At 34.7% G+C, this 16,446-nt stretch overlaps 1 protein-coding gene across 3 annotated transcripts in view; it reads right to left on the bottom strand.

Annotated features, from left to right (window-relative positions):
* Positions 1-1,649: 1,649 nt before the first annotated feature.
* Positions 1,650-16,446, bottom strand: part of dpy19l3 (dpy-19 like C-mannosyltransferase 3) — an 86,035-nt gene continuing 71,238 nt past the window's right edge. For all 3 annotated transcript variants that reach the window (XM_056462006.1, XM_056462005.1, XM_056462004.1), the window contains 3 exons: positions 16,038-16,170; positions 4,832-4,990; positions 1,650-3,618 (listed from right to left, as the gene is read on the bottom strand). In XM_056462006.1, the coding sequence (XP_056317981.1) occupies positions 3,430-3,618; positions 4,832-4,990; positions 16,038-16,170 (481 nt within the window). In that variant the 3' untranslated portion in view covers positions 1,650-3,429. The remainder of the gene's footprint in view (positions 3,619-4,831; positions 4,991-16,037; positions 16,171-16,446) is intronic.

Below are 16,446 nucleotides of genomic sequence, written 5' to 3'. Positions count from 1 at the left end.
GTGCTAATTTTAATACCCCTGTAAACTGGTTTACAACATAAAATCTCTAAAGTAGTTTAACCACCTACTGCGACAATCTACTTGCACAACTAAATCACAAAACATATAGTAGTTTTTACAGATGGCACTGGGAATCGGTGAAAAAACCTGAATAAGTTGTAGGTTTTGGAATATGAAATGTGGCACTATTTCTATGTCCTCAATCAAAGAATGTACAATAATGAAACTGATTTATTTTTAAAAGGTAACAATTAGGGATGCTCCGATCGATCAGCCAGAGATCGAGATCAGCCGATAATCATATTTAATGACTCGATCAGTACTTGCTGATCTAGGGTGCGTTTCCGAGAACTATGGTTAGCTAACTAACACTGCAAGTTCTGTCGTTACAAACATAGTTTATTGATTTGATGTTTCGCAAACCCATTGTTCCAACAAACATTCGCAAACTGCGTCGCAAACTTGTACGGTTGTAACTACACCTCTAGTTAGAAAATTTCCTGTCTATGTTCTATTCCTAGTTATCCCTATATGCCCTATTCCTTCAAAACATTCTAACATTTAAACTCTGAATGATTTAAGACAAAAAAAAATAGGTGTAATTTGCTTTTTAGTATTTTTACAGTTCAGTTTTAACAATCTTCATATTGACAATTGCGCTCCCTTCATAGTGCATTTTGAAAACATTTATGCCATTTTGAACACAGCCGTGACTCAAAACAAAAGCTATAGGTGACCTATTATTTAAAAGCGGAATTTACATTGTCTTCAAAGCTTGTAAAACAAAACCATAGCATACGTTAATGCTTTTAATTTATAGTAGGTTATTTATTAAGAAATGTATTTGTACTGTATATGACATGGGCCTGTTGGTTAGAACATTACTGCAGAATGTGTCAAACTGTGAAAGTAGACTTTTTAAAAAAAATCTAATATATAGATACTTGATTACAATAATTTAAAACAATATCCTACTTAATAATAATAACACTAAAATAGTACTAAAAATAATAATAATAATGAATATTTTTTTTTCATTTCTTAATAAATAGCCTACTGTAAATTAGGCCTACAACCATTAAGGATTTATATGATTTATCTATGAGATTGAAATACGTGTTAGCTAAGTGATTTTATATGGAATATTCTCAATAAAATTTGTTAAGGAAACATATAGGTCCTATGTGTGTTGTTTCAATTAATATGGAAAACACTCTAGGTTTTTCCCCAAAACTAATGTTGGATTTTTTTTTTAAATGCAAGTGTGTATAAAACAATATAATTTGCACAAATAAACTATAACTAACATGGATCAAACGATGGATCTGCGACAGAGAAACTACCGTTATGGGAAACACTCATCACTCCATCATATTTTCCCAAATGATGCATCGTACTACTATAGTTCAGCCGCGAGTTATGTCGTTGTTTGGGAAATTTACCCCTGGCTGATCTCATGAACTGATTGCAAGTGTTTGTGTTAGTTGGGGATTAGCAACATTATACATTATATTTTGAACATGAATATTTAATAATATAACTTGTTGTAATTTACTTATTACAATAAACAGTACTTTATAGACCTACTTCCTTTTAGTAAAGAAGTAATGGATTAGAAGTAAATAGATTGCATTTTAACTTCTTATGCATCAAAAATGCGCTCCAAACCTTTTCTTGATTGAGACGTTGGAATTTTCTTCCATCATTTGCAATATTTCCAAATTGCACTGTTAGTCTTATAATTATAATTATTTACAATAAATACTTAATAGTTAATAATGATTAATAGTGTTTATAAGAGACTGTTTAAGGAATTAAATTCAGCATCCTTAATTTATTCTCTTAGGAACATCAGTATCGGCCGATGACCATGACAAGGAATCGGTACTCTGTATCGGCTGAAAAATCCTGATCGGAGCATCCCTACTAATTATGGCACTTTTGCTATTGTACAAAGCTCGTACACATTTTTTAAAAATAATTCTCCATCAGGAGAGGTCACATGGATATCTTAATGCTCATAACGTGTGAGAGGAATTTACGAACTGGAAGAGAGAGGGGGAGAAGGTCAAAAGCAGTGTTTCAGTTGTTTTGCAATTTGCAGTGTCATAAAATCATGACACAGTGGCTCAGTGGTTAGCACTGCCGCCTCACAGCAATAAGGTCGCTGGTTTGAGTCTCAGCTGGGTCAGTTGGTATTTCTGTGTGGAGTTTGCTTCTGTGTGCATGTTCTCCCCGTGTTGGCATGGGTTTCCTCCGGGTGCTCCGGTTTCCCCCACAATCCAAAGACATGTGCTATAGGGGAATTGAATAAACTAAATTGGCCGTAGTGTATGTATGTGAATGAGTGTGTATGGATGTTTCCCAGTACTGGGTTGCAGCTGGAAGGGCATATGCTGTGTAAAACATATGCTGGATAAGTTGGCGGTTCATTTCGCTGTGGCACCCCCTGATGAATAAAGGAACTAAGCTGAAGAAAAATGTATGAATAAACTAATATGAATAATCACTGAGTCTGAACAAATTTCACCTAAACTCAATTGCGATGTGCACATGGACTTACAATCTTCCAACCATTAGAATCTGCAACATGTACACCAGGGGTGCCCAAACTCGGTCCTGGAGGGCCAGTATCCTGCATATTTTAGTTCCAACCCCAATTAAACACACCTAAACCAGCTAATCAAGCTCTTTCTAGGTAAACTAGAAACTTCCAGGCAGGTGTGATGAAGAAAGTTGGAGCTAAACTATGCAGGACACCAGCCCTCCAGGACGGAGTTTGGACACCCCTGGAGTACACCCAACCTTAAGGCTTCTACTTCAATTTGTCAATCTGTTTTTGTTTTGGCAAATGCCAGTAAATTTCTATTTTCCCTTTAAAATCAGCCAGACAGCAGGATGAAGCCCAACTTGACACCGACCAACGGTTTGGCAGATAAAAAGAAAACACTGCCACAGATGCCAATTACCCCAAGCTGCTCTTGCAAATTCAAATTACAAAGCATTTTCCGCCCATCTCTTTTTCATTTCGTTGGAAGCGTGACAGGAATGGGTTCGTGAAAGCAGTTGTTGTTGCATGTTCGTCTCTCGTTTTCTTTAAGTAGCGAACGTGTGTGTACAGCAAATGAACAGTATGATACAAGGGCATGTGTCAAAAAAGACACAGCGATCTTTAAGAGCAAAACAGATTTTCCTCCCTTTTCTCCACGTTAAACTTGAGCTCATGTTGCGGCAGACTGGCTCAGAACAGATTTACACACACAAACACCCACCAAATCATCTAACGCGTGCTGGCTCAATCAACCATCTCTCTATCTCTCTCTCAAACACATACACACACACCTGGTACTATCACACACTCATTGAACATTCCAGATGGGGCGTTCAGACATCCAGTGAAGGTGGGCAACTGCTGTTGAGGAATGAGCGTTATGGACCGCTCGCGGCTTTGTGCTTCTTCTTGAGCTTCTTGAGTTTGTACACGTTAAAGGTCTTGTTTTTGAACACTCGAGTGAAGAGGGTTGAATACGGAGGCATGTCGGTCTTTATGCCCTCACAAAACCGCGGATGAGATGCTGGGATGAGATCCGGGTCATTTTCACCTGGGCCATCCATGATCTGTAATAAACACATACACAAATCGTTCTTGAAACTGTTTTTATTTATGTGTGTGTGAAATCTGGAGCAGATCCTCTGATGAAGTAAGGTCTCAGAAGCCTTCTTTTAAAGTGCATTCCACTTCTTTATCTTTCAAATCGTAGAGAAAAAAAAATGTGCCCTAAGGTTTTTTAAACATTTACTTTGAGATATATTCCCAAATTAACCAAAGGGCCTTGAAAAGCTGCTGTGAGATCGTTTACACACCCAGAGATAGAAAGAACCGCCACCCATGGGAGAGATCAGAGTGAAATGGAAAAAAAAATAGAGAGAGAGAAGAAGAATATCCCACACTGCACATTTTTGGGCTGCTGCTATTGCACATGCAACCGCTTCTTTGGTGATTCTGTCTGTAATTAGCAAGTTTTAATTAAGCCAGACAGATTTAATCAAGGTTATAATAACACACAGCACAGAACATGCTAGAAGAGTGAATCGTATCCAAATGACTGGAGGCAGCCTGGAGGAAGGAACCGGGCTCCATCAAACGAGTAAGTGAACGAAGCTCTTTCATTGACTGCTCAAAGTCGGATCAGAGGAGCAAGTGAGGCAAACTTCTGTGAGATCTTTCAAAGGCATGGCATTCACCTCAGATGCATGAATGACAACTGCTGACAAGCTATTTTCAGCCAGAGCTCTATACTTGGTTGTGGAAGAGATGCTTTTTTTTTTTTTAAAGCCGGCTGAGCACAGACAAACATAAAGTGCTGCGGCTTAGACGTTGGAAATTTTGCTTTTGTCAGATATTATGCACTGCTGTAATCAACGGCAGAAGAACAATCAAGCTCCCCGAGTGGAAAAAAAGTCACTCAAGGTAGATTGTGCTCAGGGTGAAGCGGTATTTAATAACTATGAGCTGTGGGTGAGTGAGAACAAGATTATGTGACAAAATGAAAAATGTAAGCGTCAACTTTACACAAACCGTTTATAGACATTTAATGTAAGAAATAAAAATACCTCTGAGAGCTTTGGGAGATGGAAATACAGCAAGACCAGTGAGCTTAGCGTCTAATCCAAATGGTATTTGTTTATAGCCATGTGTGGAATACAGTAAAGGGCAAAGTTGTTCATTTCAGCAGCTCTGAAAAACTCTCGTTTTTGCAGAGAAAGTTTGACTGACTGTGTGTGTGTGTGTGTGTGTGGGCATGAACTGGAGCTGCTGTGTGTGACCTACATGTCCGTTTGCCAGGTCGAGCAGGTCCCTCAGCCTACAGCCACGGCTGTGCCTGCGCTCATAGCAGATGCTGTCCTCCAGTACAATGTAGTCTGTTCCAACCAAACCCAGCACTTTATGAACTTCCTCAGCAGACTGCCGTGCATATATCTGATAGACCTGCAGGAAACAAATATATTACTTATATAAGACACGCACACACATAAGGCTGTCTGATTAGATTTTTTCATCTAATTAATTACACAATGTAGCGATTAATGTTATTAATCTCAAATTAGTTGCATATTAAATGGACTGAGAAATTAGTACCAAAAATTAGCAAAATTACCAGAAATTAGCACCAAAAGTAAATGTAAAGTCATTATTGTGTTAAATGAGAAAAGTATCAAGTAGACATTTACAAAAAGTAGATTTAGAAAGAATTATTCAATGATTCAACATTGAATTTATTACAACTTTGCTTTCTTATTGATAATTTGTATCTACTTATCTGAAAAAAAAAATGGCACCATTTTGATATTTTAGGTCAGGGGTTCCCAAACTTTTCACCCCGCGACCCCTAAAATAACAAAGTCATTTTTTTTTTATTTAATATTAACCTATATTAAATATTAATATTTAATATTAACTTTATTTAATATTAACCTACATGAGGTTAATATTAACTAATATTAACCTCAGCTAAAGAGACTGGTGGACACAATGTTTTCAGCACAAGTCTATCCTCGCTAATCAGAGATCATCCTAGATGTTCAGTCATGGCCTGTATTTATTTTTAATGTATTCGATTGCCATGAAGGTGTCAGAAAGTTTAATCTGGTGCTATAAAATCAATCCACTGCAGCTGACGCCATTGCCGTGTTGTTAATCTAACGAAAACACATCAATTCTATAAAAATGATTTGAAAGTCTGATGGCTTTTCATTTGCATGTTGTTGTTTTTTATCTCATCTATTAAAAACTACTATCTTTATCCTTTGTGTGTTATGTTTAAAATATGGTAATTCAAAAAGTTTATCAAATTCATTTGACTTTTGTAAATCACCAAGCGACCCCCTGTCATCTATCTAGACATATATCAATTCAGAAGTTCAGGTGCAAAAAACTCTTAAGGGCTTGATCTGAATCTGAAATTTTCTTCTAAAATGAGCTTTTTTCCCCCTAAGGCTCCCATGTGTAGGTTGAGTATATTTATTTTATTGAATGGAATAGGTTATCTTCTTTGCTTTTAATGTGAAATAACTGAAAATATACATAGGAGGCTGAGGGAAACGCTCACTTTAGAAAGTTTTGAATAAGTTTTTTGCATCTGAGCCATTCGTGTGCGTGTGCGAGTGTAATTTATTTAAACACACAACTATAAACTGCAAATCCAGACAAACTGAGACTTTCCAAATGTGGTTCCAGATTAATTTTAAGCATTTACATGAGACTTGCTTAAAGATGCAGTACATTATTAAAAAAAGACGTAATTTTACAGTTTATTACCAACAGCTGAGGTGCAGGAAATAAACCGTAAAATAAAGGCTGTTAAATTACAGAAATTTACTGTAAAATAACCAGAAATTTAAATTTAAGAAAATTTAATGTATGTTATTCTACAGTAAATTTCTGTAATTTAACGGCAGTTATTGTACTTTTTTTTTTTTCCGGCACCCCAGAAATAAACCATAAAATGATAGATTTTTGTTACAGTGCAGGTCTTCTGCATAAATCCTAACCAGTTAGCATAATATCTTTGAAACACAATCCCTCCCCTGCTGTCCAAAGTCACACCTCCTGAAATCACCAACGCGCCCATTATAGATGACAGAGACGCACTACATCATGTCATTCGCCAGTTAGAAAAATGTATAGTACTTTATAATACCACAATTCCCAATGAAAAACTGTATTATATCTAGCACGTTTTCAGTTGTGTACCAAGCAAAACTTGTCATAATGTGCTATATTTTATGCATGCAAGGATCGCTGGTCTCACTCTCTCATGCGCTTAGTCCTAAAGCGACTACTGTATGCTTAGCGGTTGGCCGACGGCGTGCAGGAATTTCACTTATTACTAAGCCATACTTACATGTTATTTCAGCCCAAATATTAAAAGTAGCATGGTAAAATAAATCGGGAGCGCATCACAGGTTGTCATTGTGCAAAAATCACTGATATTTTGACGTTTTATATTCATATCAAACTAATGTGATGTGCATACAAAACCAACTTCACCTCAGTAAAGCAGGCTAGGCAGAATAGCGATGTTTACTGATGTTTTGTTGTTAAACTAAATAAATATCTACATTATCGATGCTGTAAAAAGTCCCTTATGAAATTGAAAAGTCACATCAATCTGTCAGTGGAAGATTTCTGTGGCTGAACAACACTTCTGTGCATATAACCCATTTGTTATTTCTTATCTGCAGTTTAGTATTACATATATACATCCAGTTGAAGCCCCTCTGAATTATTAGCCCCATTATTTTTTTCCCCAATTTCTGTTTAACGGAGAGAAGAGTTTTTCAACACATTTCTAAACACAGTTTTAATACCTCATCTCTAATAACTGATTCATTTTATCTTTGCCATGATGACAGTAAATAATATTTTACTAGATGTTTTTCAAGACACTTCTATACAGCTTAAAGTGACATTTAAAGGCTTAACTAGGTTAATTAGGTTAACTACAGTTAGGGTAATTAGGCAAGTTATTGAATAACGATGCTTTGTTCTGTAGATGATAATGTTCCAACTGACCACTTGTGATCAAATCACTGAACATGGTAATCATAGGTGAAAAAAAGTGTCTTAATGATGAATAATATGACTTTAGTTATGAGAATTGGAGGACTTGTTCTACTAGACATGCGTTAATTAAGCCACTGATGGTGATTCTACCTGCAGAAAACTATAAGCTTGCAGAGAATAAACACTTGCTGTTATTAAAATATACAGTGTTTGTATGTATAAAGAGGAAATGTAAATATTTAATGCTAGTAATATTTTAAGCAGAACTACAGTTCCATCAAGTAAGCAGAAGAACGGGAAAAAAAAGATCAGTGCATATTGTATGTAGTTTTACAAACCGCATAAATGTATTTACAATATTTCATATATAAACAGCAGCATAATTGAATGCGTTGATTAGGTTTGGCATGTCTGCATTAAACAGACCATCACTACTAAAACTCATTTCCTCATAAGCCACAGACACACACGCTACAGTGAAGAGAACGGATGAAACTGATAAAATCCATGGCAACTGACCAAATAGCATTGCCGTTACAAAAAGACAACAGCAATGCTATTTCTACTAAGACAACAAGGCTTGAATAATATGAACTATGCATTCATAACATTTCTGCTAATATATGATGTATAGCTATTTATGCACAATTTTTCATCACAATATGTAACTAAGCACTATTAAAAAGAACTATTATTTTGAATTGACCTATAATATGTTGTCAAATTGTCAAAAAAGCTCAACAGAGGCTGTACTTTCTTCGTCAGCTGAGGAAGTTTAACCTCCCAAAGGAGCTGCTGAAACAGTTCTACACCTCCATCATTGAATCAGTCATCTGCACATCAATAACTGTCTGGTTTAGCTCAGCTACTAAATACGATCTCCAAAGACTACGGCGAATAGTTCGGACTGCTGAGCGAATCACTGGTACAACCCTTCCTACTCCCCAAGAACTGTACTTATCCAGAGCGAGCAGAAGGGCTGCCAAAATCACTCTGGACCCCTCACACCCAGCACACTGCCTCTTTGAACTTTTACCTTCTGGTCGACGCTACAGAGCACTGCGCACCAGAACAGCCCGACACAGAAACAGTTTCTTCCCTCAGGCAATCCATCTCATGAACACTTGATGATAATAATTGTGGAACCAACATCACTACTGCTATACACTTTATACACATATACACTTATTTAACAACACACTTTACATGCCAATTTGCACATAACAGCTGCACATATAACATTGTATATAGTAATAAACATGTACATACACTTGTCAATCTGTATATTTGCACTCACTACTTACTTCTATTTTTTTTTTTTTAATATATTTATTATCTGTTTTTTTGTCCTGACTCTGTTATCCTGTTGCACTGTAGAAGCTTTGTCACGAACACAAATTCCTAGTATGTGTGAACATACCTGGCAATAAAGCTCTTTCTGATTCTGTTGTGTTCATGTTTCATTTTCGCAAAGAAGGGAGGTGGAAGATGGCACATCATCAGTGTTGGATGAGAAAAAATATATCAATATTGCATCAGCAAATAGTACACCATATGAAATACAAAAGCATCGAAAGTGTGGTTCTATTCACTTTGCCTACTTGAGCGCACTGTGTTTCGGGAGTCATTCAGTCAGTGCAATAATGGCCAGTGATGGGAATAATGCCGTTATAAATAAACTGTGTTATTTTGCCAGTAACAAATCCCTGTTTCCCCCGTTACAACACTGTTACAGTCACTGACAATAACAAGTGACATTATATTACTAATATATTTCATAATATAACTAATATAAACAATTTAATTTGCTGTAATTAAAGTGCTTTTCATCTGAGAGACTCTATCAGCTATAAGATCTGCTCTGGTGTGTGTTGCAGGGTGAGGGAGGCATATAACAGATGATGATGATTGGTGTGTGTGTGTTGGGAGTGGGACAACCACATAATTGATGATCACGATTGGTTGATTGAACTGATGAGTGAGTTTCTATCATTCGCCAACCAAAGGCAAAGTCGTGTGGATGTTTACATCATCACACACACACACACACACACACACACACACACACACACACGCACGCACGCACGCACACACACACACACACACACACCAAAAACCAGGAGTGATGACAATACCTTTCAAAGCACCACATATCATCAGATGCTGCTGCAAAATGAATGGTGAGAATGCAGGTGATAATCTGAGCTCTGCTTCCAGATGAAATGATGAGCCTCTAGATCAAAACAACTAAAACTAAACTTAGTAGTGTTCCGACATGGAAAAATAGCTTATTTAATAGTAATATTAAATTTTTAATAATTTTTAAAAATTTTTAATATTATTTTTTTTTAATTTACTAGTTATTCATGTCATAGTTTTTTTTTGATGATCATTGTATCTACCCTCTCTATTTTTAGATAATTTCTTATGAAGCAAAATATATTTTTAGACTAAGTTGTTTGTTGTGGTCTAAGCAATAAATATTAAACATTTTAAGCAGTGTACAATGCTTTATAATAATAATAATAATAATAATAATAATAATAATAATTGATACTATTTAGTGTCCTTTTATGATTAATCACATTAAAAATAGCCTTTTCTAGTATTCATTTGAATAGACATTCCTAGCTGTTTTTGAAGTGTTTTAATTTTGTTTTGAAGGTTGTCCTTCAACAGCTTGACATGCATTTAAGGCCATAAAATATTTGAATCGTTTCATAATATACATTTCACATCAGCACATTTTTCAAAGAGTCTCATTAGATTTGTTCTTTATAAACTCGTCCTGTCCACAGCTTAATATGCTCGAATTGGTCAGATTAGTTGTGTTGCCAAGTCAGTTTATATTAGTTTCTAACACTTTTTGTAAGTTGTAGACCAAATTACCATTACTATATCTCAATTTTTGGAAGTTTTCTAAATTATTTATTTGTGTACACTGTAGGACAGTAATAAAAAAGTAAAAATAGTAAAAAAAGTAAAATAAGAAGTTTCACCACACTTTCAACAGTTTTGTGGTGATACATCTGAAAAACTAGTCAATCAACCTGAATCTCCACCAAAAGCAATTTTTCACTGGCAGGTTTAAAAAATATTATATTAAATGTTCTGTAATGTGCACGTTTGCAATTCTGCATGTTTGTAAATTCTCTTTTCATGAAGTGTGGTTATGTTTTGTAAGAATGAGATTCCTTTTGCAGGGTTGCCAATTAGTTTTGTGAATGTGCAAGTGAAAGTCCAAATTTCCAATACAGTAGCTAATTTTAATAGAAACTAATAAATTAATAGTAACTATTTTTAATAGAAAAAAAATACTGTAATACTAATTGCTTCTTACCATGTAAATTAAGTCAATGAATGGGAATAAGCTGAACTAAAGGGATAAACGAGAAGTATAAACATCCCATTGAACTTAATATTTACGTATCAGGGATGTAACGATTCACCAGACTCACGATTTGATACGATTCCAGATACTATTCTCACGATTCATGATTTAGTCATGATTTTTTAACATAGTTATTTGAAACAAATTTAAGATGAAGAGCCCTTTCATTTTTTTTTCTTAAATGCTGAACATTTTTGCTAAATATATTTTCTGCCATAACTAAACTGTTATTTTAAAAACTAATTCCAAAAAAAGAAGAATACAAACTAAAGAAGACTCATGAATATAAACAAACTGTGATGGTGCTGTGATTTCACATTTTTTTAAAAGAAATATCAGCTATGTTTTCTGGCATAAGCTGAGGTCTTTGTACATTTACATTGTCCCCTGCTGATGAGAAAACTCTTTCACTGGGGACTGAGATGGCTGGTGTGGAGAGGAAAGTCTTTCCTCAAATAGAGAGCAGCGTGTACAGAGGTGGTTAGGCATGGGACGATAATCCTTTTTTAAGGTATGACGTGGTTTGCAAATGACAAGGTTTTAAAACTGTGAACATTTTCTGCTATACCGTTCCTAAGGTATGTGCATCATTTTTTATCTACATTTTTTTTTTGTGCTTTCAACAGTATCTTCAGCAGAAAAGATTTCCAAAAATTGCGTTTTACATTGTTTAAAAAATCTGTTTTTTTAATAAATGAAGCAGAAGTCAATGATTCAACTGAATTATTCAGCCTGACATGTTTGCTGTTACAAAATATTTTAAATGTTTCTCAAAATAAAATATATTGTGTTCAAAAGGGAAAAAAGTTGGTTTTTACCCACACAATAAAAAAGAACAGGTTTTAGAGCAATAATCACAATACAAAGTAATAAAAAAAAAAACTGTGAAACTGTGATTTTTTTTATCCAAGGTTATCATACCGTCAGAATTTTTTACCGGCACATGCCTAGAGGTGGTCAATAGACCCTCTGCTCTAGGGGACTGGCCACTGACATAAAATACTGATTATAAAATGACTAATTATATAGTAGAATTGAGACAAGAGTTGAACATAATTATGACGGTGAATAATTAATATTACTTATATAATGAATTAGTATCAGTGTGATACACTCAAGAAGAGATACTCTTGAACATTTTTAAATATTCAATAATAATAAGCAAATTATTAAAATATGCATTAACTCATTTGAAAAGGAGAGGGTAAAAATAATCTAATACCTGCTTCTGTAACATAACAACTTTCTCTTTTAATTTGAAAATAATCTTCACATTCGCTATGAAAACACTGATGCATCGTGTGATCTCCGTAGCTCCGAGCAAGTGGATTTATTTTATTTTATCTTATTTTTTTGTACAGACGTCTGTGACAGTAGTTATTCCCTGTGTTGACGGTTTATGTTCATCAGATTCGTTCTTCTGTTAGTGTAAGTAAACGTCTTTTTGCAGTATTTGCACACAGTTTGTCTGGCGCACTTCACCTCTGTAATTTTACTCTGCCGCCCCACCTCTTTCTCGCCGCTTGCAGTTAAAGTGAGTTTGCGCCTGTAAACACAGTGCCCCCTCTGTTCAAAACATGTATCGCGATTCATTTAACATTTCAACTGGTTTGAATCGTCACATATTAGAATTGATTTTCAACCGACTCACGATGAATCGTTACATCAATACAGATAAATTTAAACCAAACCCAAATCCAATAAGCGCTTCCTCCTGACTCCTCATTTTAAAGTCCAACACAACCACACTTGTACCCTCTATCTCCAGTCGGAGAATCTTGCTTTTATTGTTTTAGTTTGATATGAAATTTGGGTCATTCTTGTCAAAGCAATTCTCAGAATGAAGGTGGTACGGTATAGAAGGAGACTCCAGCAGTTCAGCACCGTATATTCTCCCTCCCTAAAAATATGAGAATGAACACACTCTTATTTGATCATAAGAAATCCTCCTCAGGCTTCTACCACCTCCTAACCTCAACATTCAGCCTCAAAAACTCAAGCAATAAACCTCTATGTCCTGTAGTCAAAAGGAAAAAGAAATATGACATAGAAAAGAGAGCAAGCGAAACAATCAGAAGCTGAAAAGAGATGAGGATTAGAAAAAGTATACATCACATATCTTAATATGTGTGTTTTGTATTTATGTGTGTTTGTATACATGGTTGAAGTCAGAATTATCAGCCCTCCTGTGATTTTTATATATTTTTAACCAAATGATGTTTATCAGAGCAAAAAAAAATTTCACAGTATTTCCGATCATTTTTTTTTTCTTCTGGATAAAGTCTTATTTGTTTTATTTTGGCTAGAATAAAAGCGGTTTTTATTCTTTCATAGTCATTTTATGATCAGTATTATAAGCCCCACTTAAGCAATATATTTTTTAAATTGTCTACAGAACAAACCAATTACCCCAACTCACTTAGTTAACCTAAATAACCCAGTAAAGCCATTCATTTGCATTTTAAGGTGAATACTGGTGTCTTGAAAATAACCATAATTCAATTATTAGAAATTAGTTATGAAAACTACTATGTTTAGAAATTAGTTGAAAAAAATCTTCCCACCATTAACAAGAAAATGGGGAAAAAATATACAGAGCTACTAATTCAGGAGGATATATATATATATATATATATATATATATATATATATATATATATATATATATATATATATATATATTCCACACATAATAATAGTGCTGTGGAGTTTATTTCACTTCATAAAGACACCCTCTGTTATAAAGCAACTTCCTTCCAACAACGCAGACGAGAAATGTAATTCATTTAATTATGCCAAAAGTCACACTTCTGCTCATGAGGAGTATGTAACAGTGCATATGTCATTAAGAAAGCTCTTAAAAAGGATTTATGAACCATTTCCTCACAATCTTCTTGACTTGGTCCATTTGTAATTTCATCATTAAGATTATCAACTGATTTGTTAAAGGTTCACACTTTCAGACTTCAGTGCATTTATTTCTCCCAACATCTTCACAAAAGTGTCTTTTGGTGTTACTATCTTGTTTATTTCTCACTGATTTACCGCTGCTTCATTTATTTCAAATTTACATAATGAGGCATAATTGCAAAAGAAACCGTTTGGTTCTTTGTCCAGAGAAGCGTTTCATTTTTGACGTGGATTCTGATTGGTCGGCTGTTTAGTTCTGAATTCAAACATTACATTTCTATATTAAATGTAAATTATGTACATTAAATATATATCCATGTTTGGTATTTTAAATATTTTGATACTGCTTGTCAGTGCTGGGTGTAATTAGTTAGAAAGTAACTGGTAACTATAATTAAATAACTATAATTAAAATTTATCCGCTGAAAATGTCAAGCAAGGGATTACTTTTCATTTTTAGGTAATTTAATTACAGTTACTTATTCCTGCCTTAAATACTGTACATATATTGGATAGTTCTGTATGAATCAATTCAGAGAAGCAGAATTATTGTATTTTGTTGTCGTACAAAACATCTTTGTCCAACAACAGTTGTACAAAACTCCAGATGAGTTGAATTTCTCTATTTGGAAATAATTCACAAGGATTATGATGGGTGCTCAGCATAATTGAGTACACCCCATTTTGAAAATGAATATTTTCTCCATTTCTCAGTGAATATGGGCAATGTATTTTGGTGCATTTAAACAAAACTGATTTATTAAACAGATATATTTATAAAAATTATATTGTAGTCACCAAACATATTTAAAATGGAATGATTATACAATTTAATTCAAGCTAAATATTGAAACAAATTACAACCTACAAAATTTCAACAAATAAAAAAAAAAAAAAATTGTGCTTCTCTTGATTTTTCCTCTTTTTTATATTTATTATTTATACTTTCTAAGGCCTAAAATTTAGTTTTTGAGGTTTAAAAATGTTTTAAGACATATATAAATAAATAAATTATAAAAAACCTTTGTTAAAGCTATACAACCATAATCATCTGTGTGCTTTTAAATTCTTGTGAAACGCTTAATAGTAAAATGTTTGAAACTTTGAAATGACAAACTATTGTACCTGATCCACTATAATCTTATCTTATAATCACTATAAATTGAACATTGCATATGTGTGCATTGCGATATCAATGCTAAAACGACATGTTGTGCAGCCCTAAAACATACAGTGAAACGTTTCGTGTTTGACCAAAATTTTGTTAAACTTTTCTTTTTAGTATTATTTATTTTATTTATAAAGCTAAAAGGCCCACATTTACAGAATTAAAAGAGAACTATAGTGTTTTTATGTACCATTATTGAGTCAAGTGATTAAATTACATATGAAGTAATTAGTGAGATCAGCAGGGGGTGCTCAACCTGTGGTCTGTTTGGGTCCTAATGCCACAGTATACAGATGGAGACTCTATACTGCTCAGTAAGCGCAGACTTTCAGATGAGACATTAAAACGAGGTCCTGACTCTCTGTGGTCGTTAAAAATCCCAGGATGTTCAATGAAAAAAACTATGGGTTTAACCCCGGCATCCAGGCCAAATTTTCCCACTGGCCTCTGTCCATCAAGGCCAACCATCTCTATAACCTAACCATCCCCATATCATAATTGGCTTCATCACTCTGTCTCCTCTCCACCAATCAGCTGGTATGTGGTCTGGCACAATATGACTTCCATTGAGTCATCCAGGTGGATGCTGCACACTGGTGGTGGATGAGGAGATTCCCCCCAAAAATTGTGTAACGTGCTTTGAGTGTCCAGAAAAGCACTTTATAAATGTAAGGAAGTATTATTATAATTATTATTTATTAATATTATTATTAATATTATTTATTATTATTAATATTATTATTATTAAATTACTTTCAGACAAAGTAATAACAAAAGTAACTTAAATAAAATTGTAATGATGTAATTAGCAATTAGTAATTCATTACTTAATTTGAAGAAACTTACCCAACACTATTGACTTGTATCTTTCAAACTAGTTTTTTACCCCAAAAAAGTGAGTCTGTTGTCCCCCGAGACTTGAAAGTGCTGGACATCCAGCTAGGACTGAATTGCGATTCAAGCAAACTTACTGATTGTGAAAACAAATCTGAGCCTCTTACCTGTCTGGTCCTCTCCCTGAGCGCCTGGTCCTCGTAGTGTGGATGGTTTGTCAATACTCTCCCCGTACACAGCTTAATTCCTGCCAACAGCTGCATGCTGCCTGCAAACACTGCCCGTTTGGGTGTCTTCAATCTGTCGAGACAAAATAAACACGAGAGAGCTCTGTTACATTCCCTTCGCTAATATTTCAGGACAGGGGATTGCACAAGAGGCCTGGATGTCTGGTGGTGGCATTTATGAGAAAAGCTAAATCTGCAGACATTTATTTCAGGTGAACGGAGGAAATGTGAAATGGTTGAGTGAGGACAGATGCAGTCATTTGTACACTCCCATCACCAATGTCTGAAATGCAGGAGGTTTGTAGTCTGCTGTGGGTTTAAAAGGCACTCTGTTTGGATGCGATCCGTC

Source organism: Danio aesculapii, chromosome 7 (genome assembly GCF_903798145.1).
Source record: "Danio aesculapii chromosome 7, fDanAes4.1, whole genome shotgun sequence".
Lineage (NCBI taxonomy): Eukaryota > Metazoa > Chordata > Actinopteri > Cypriniformes > Danionidae > Danio > Danio aesculapii.
This window is presented reverse-complemented; position numbering and strand designations above follow the sequence as displayed.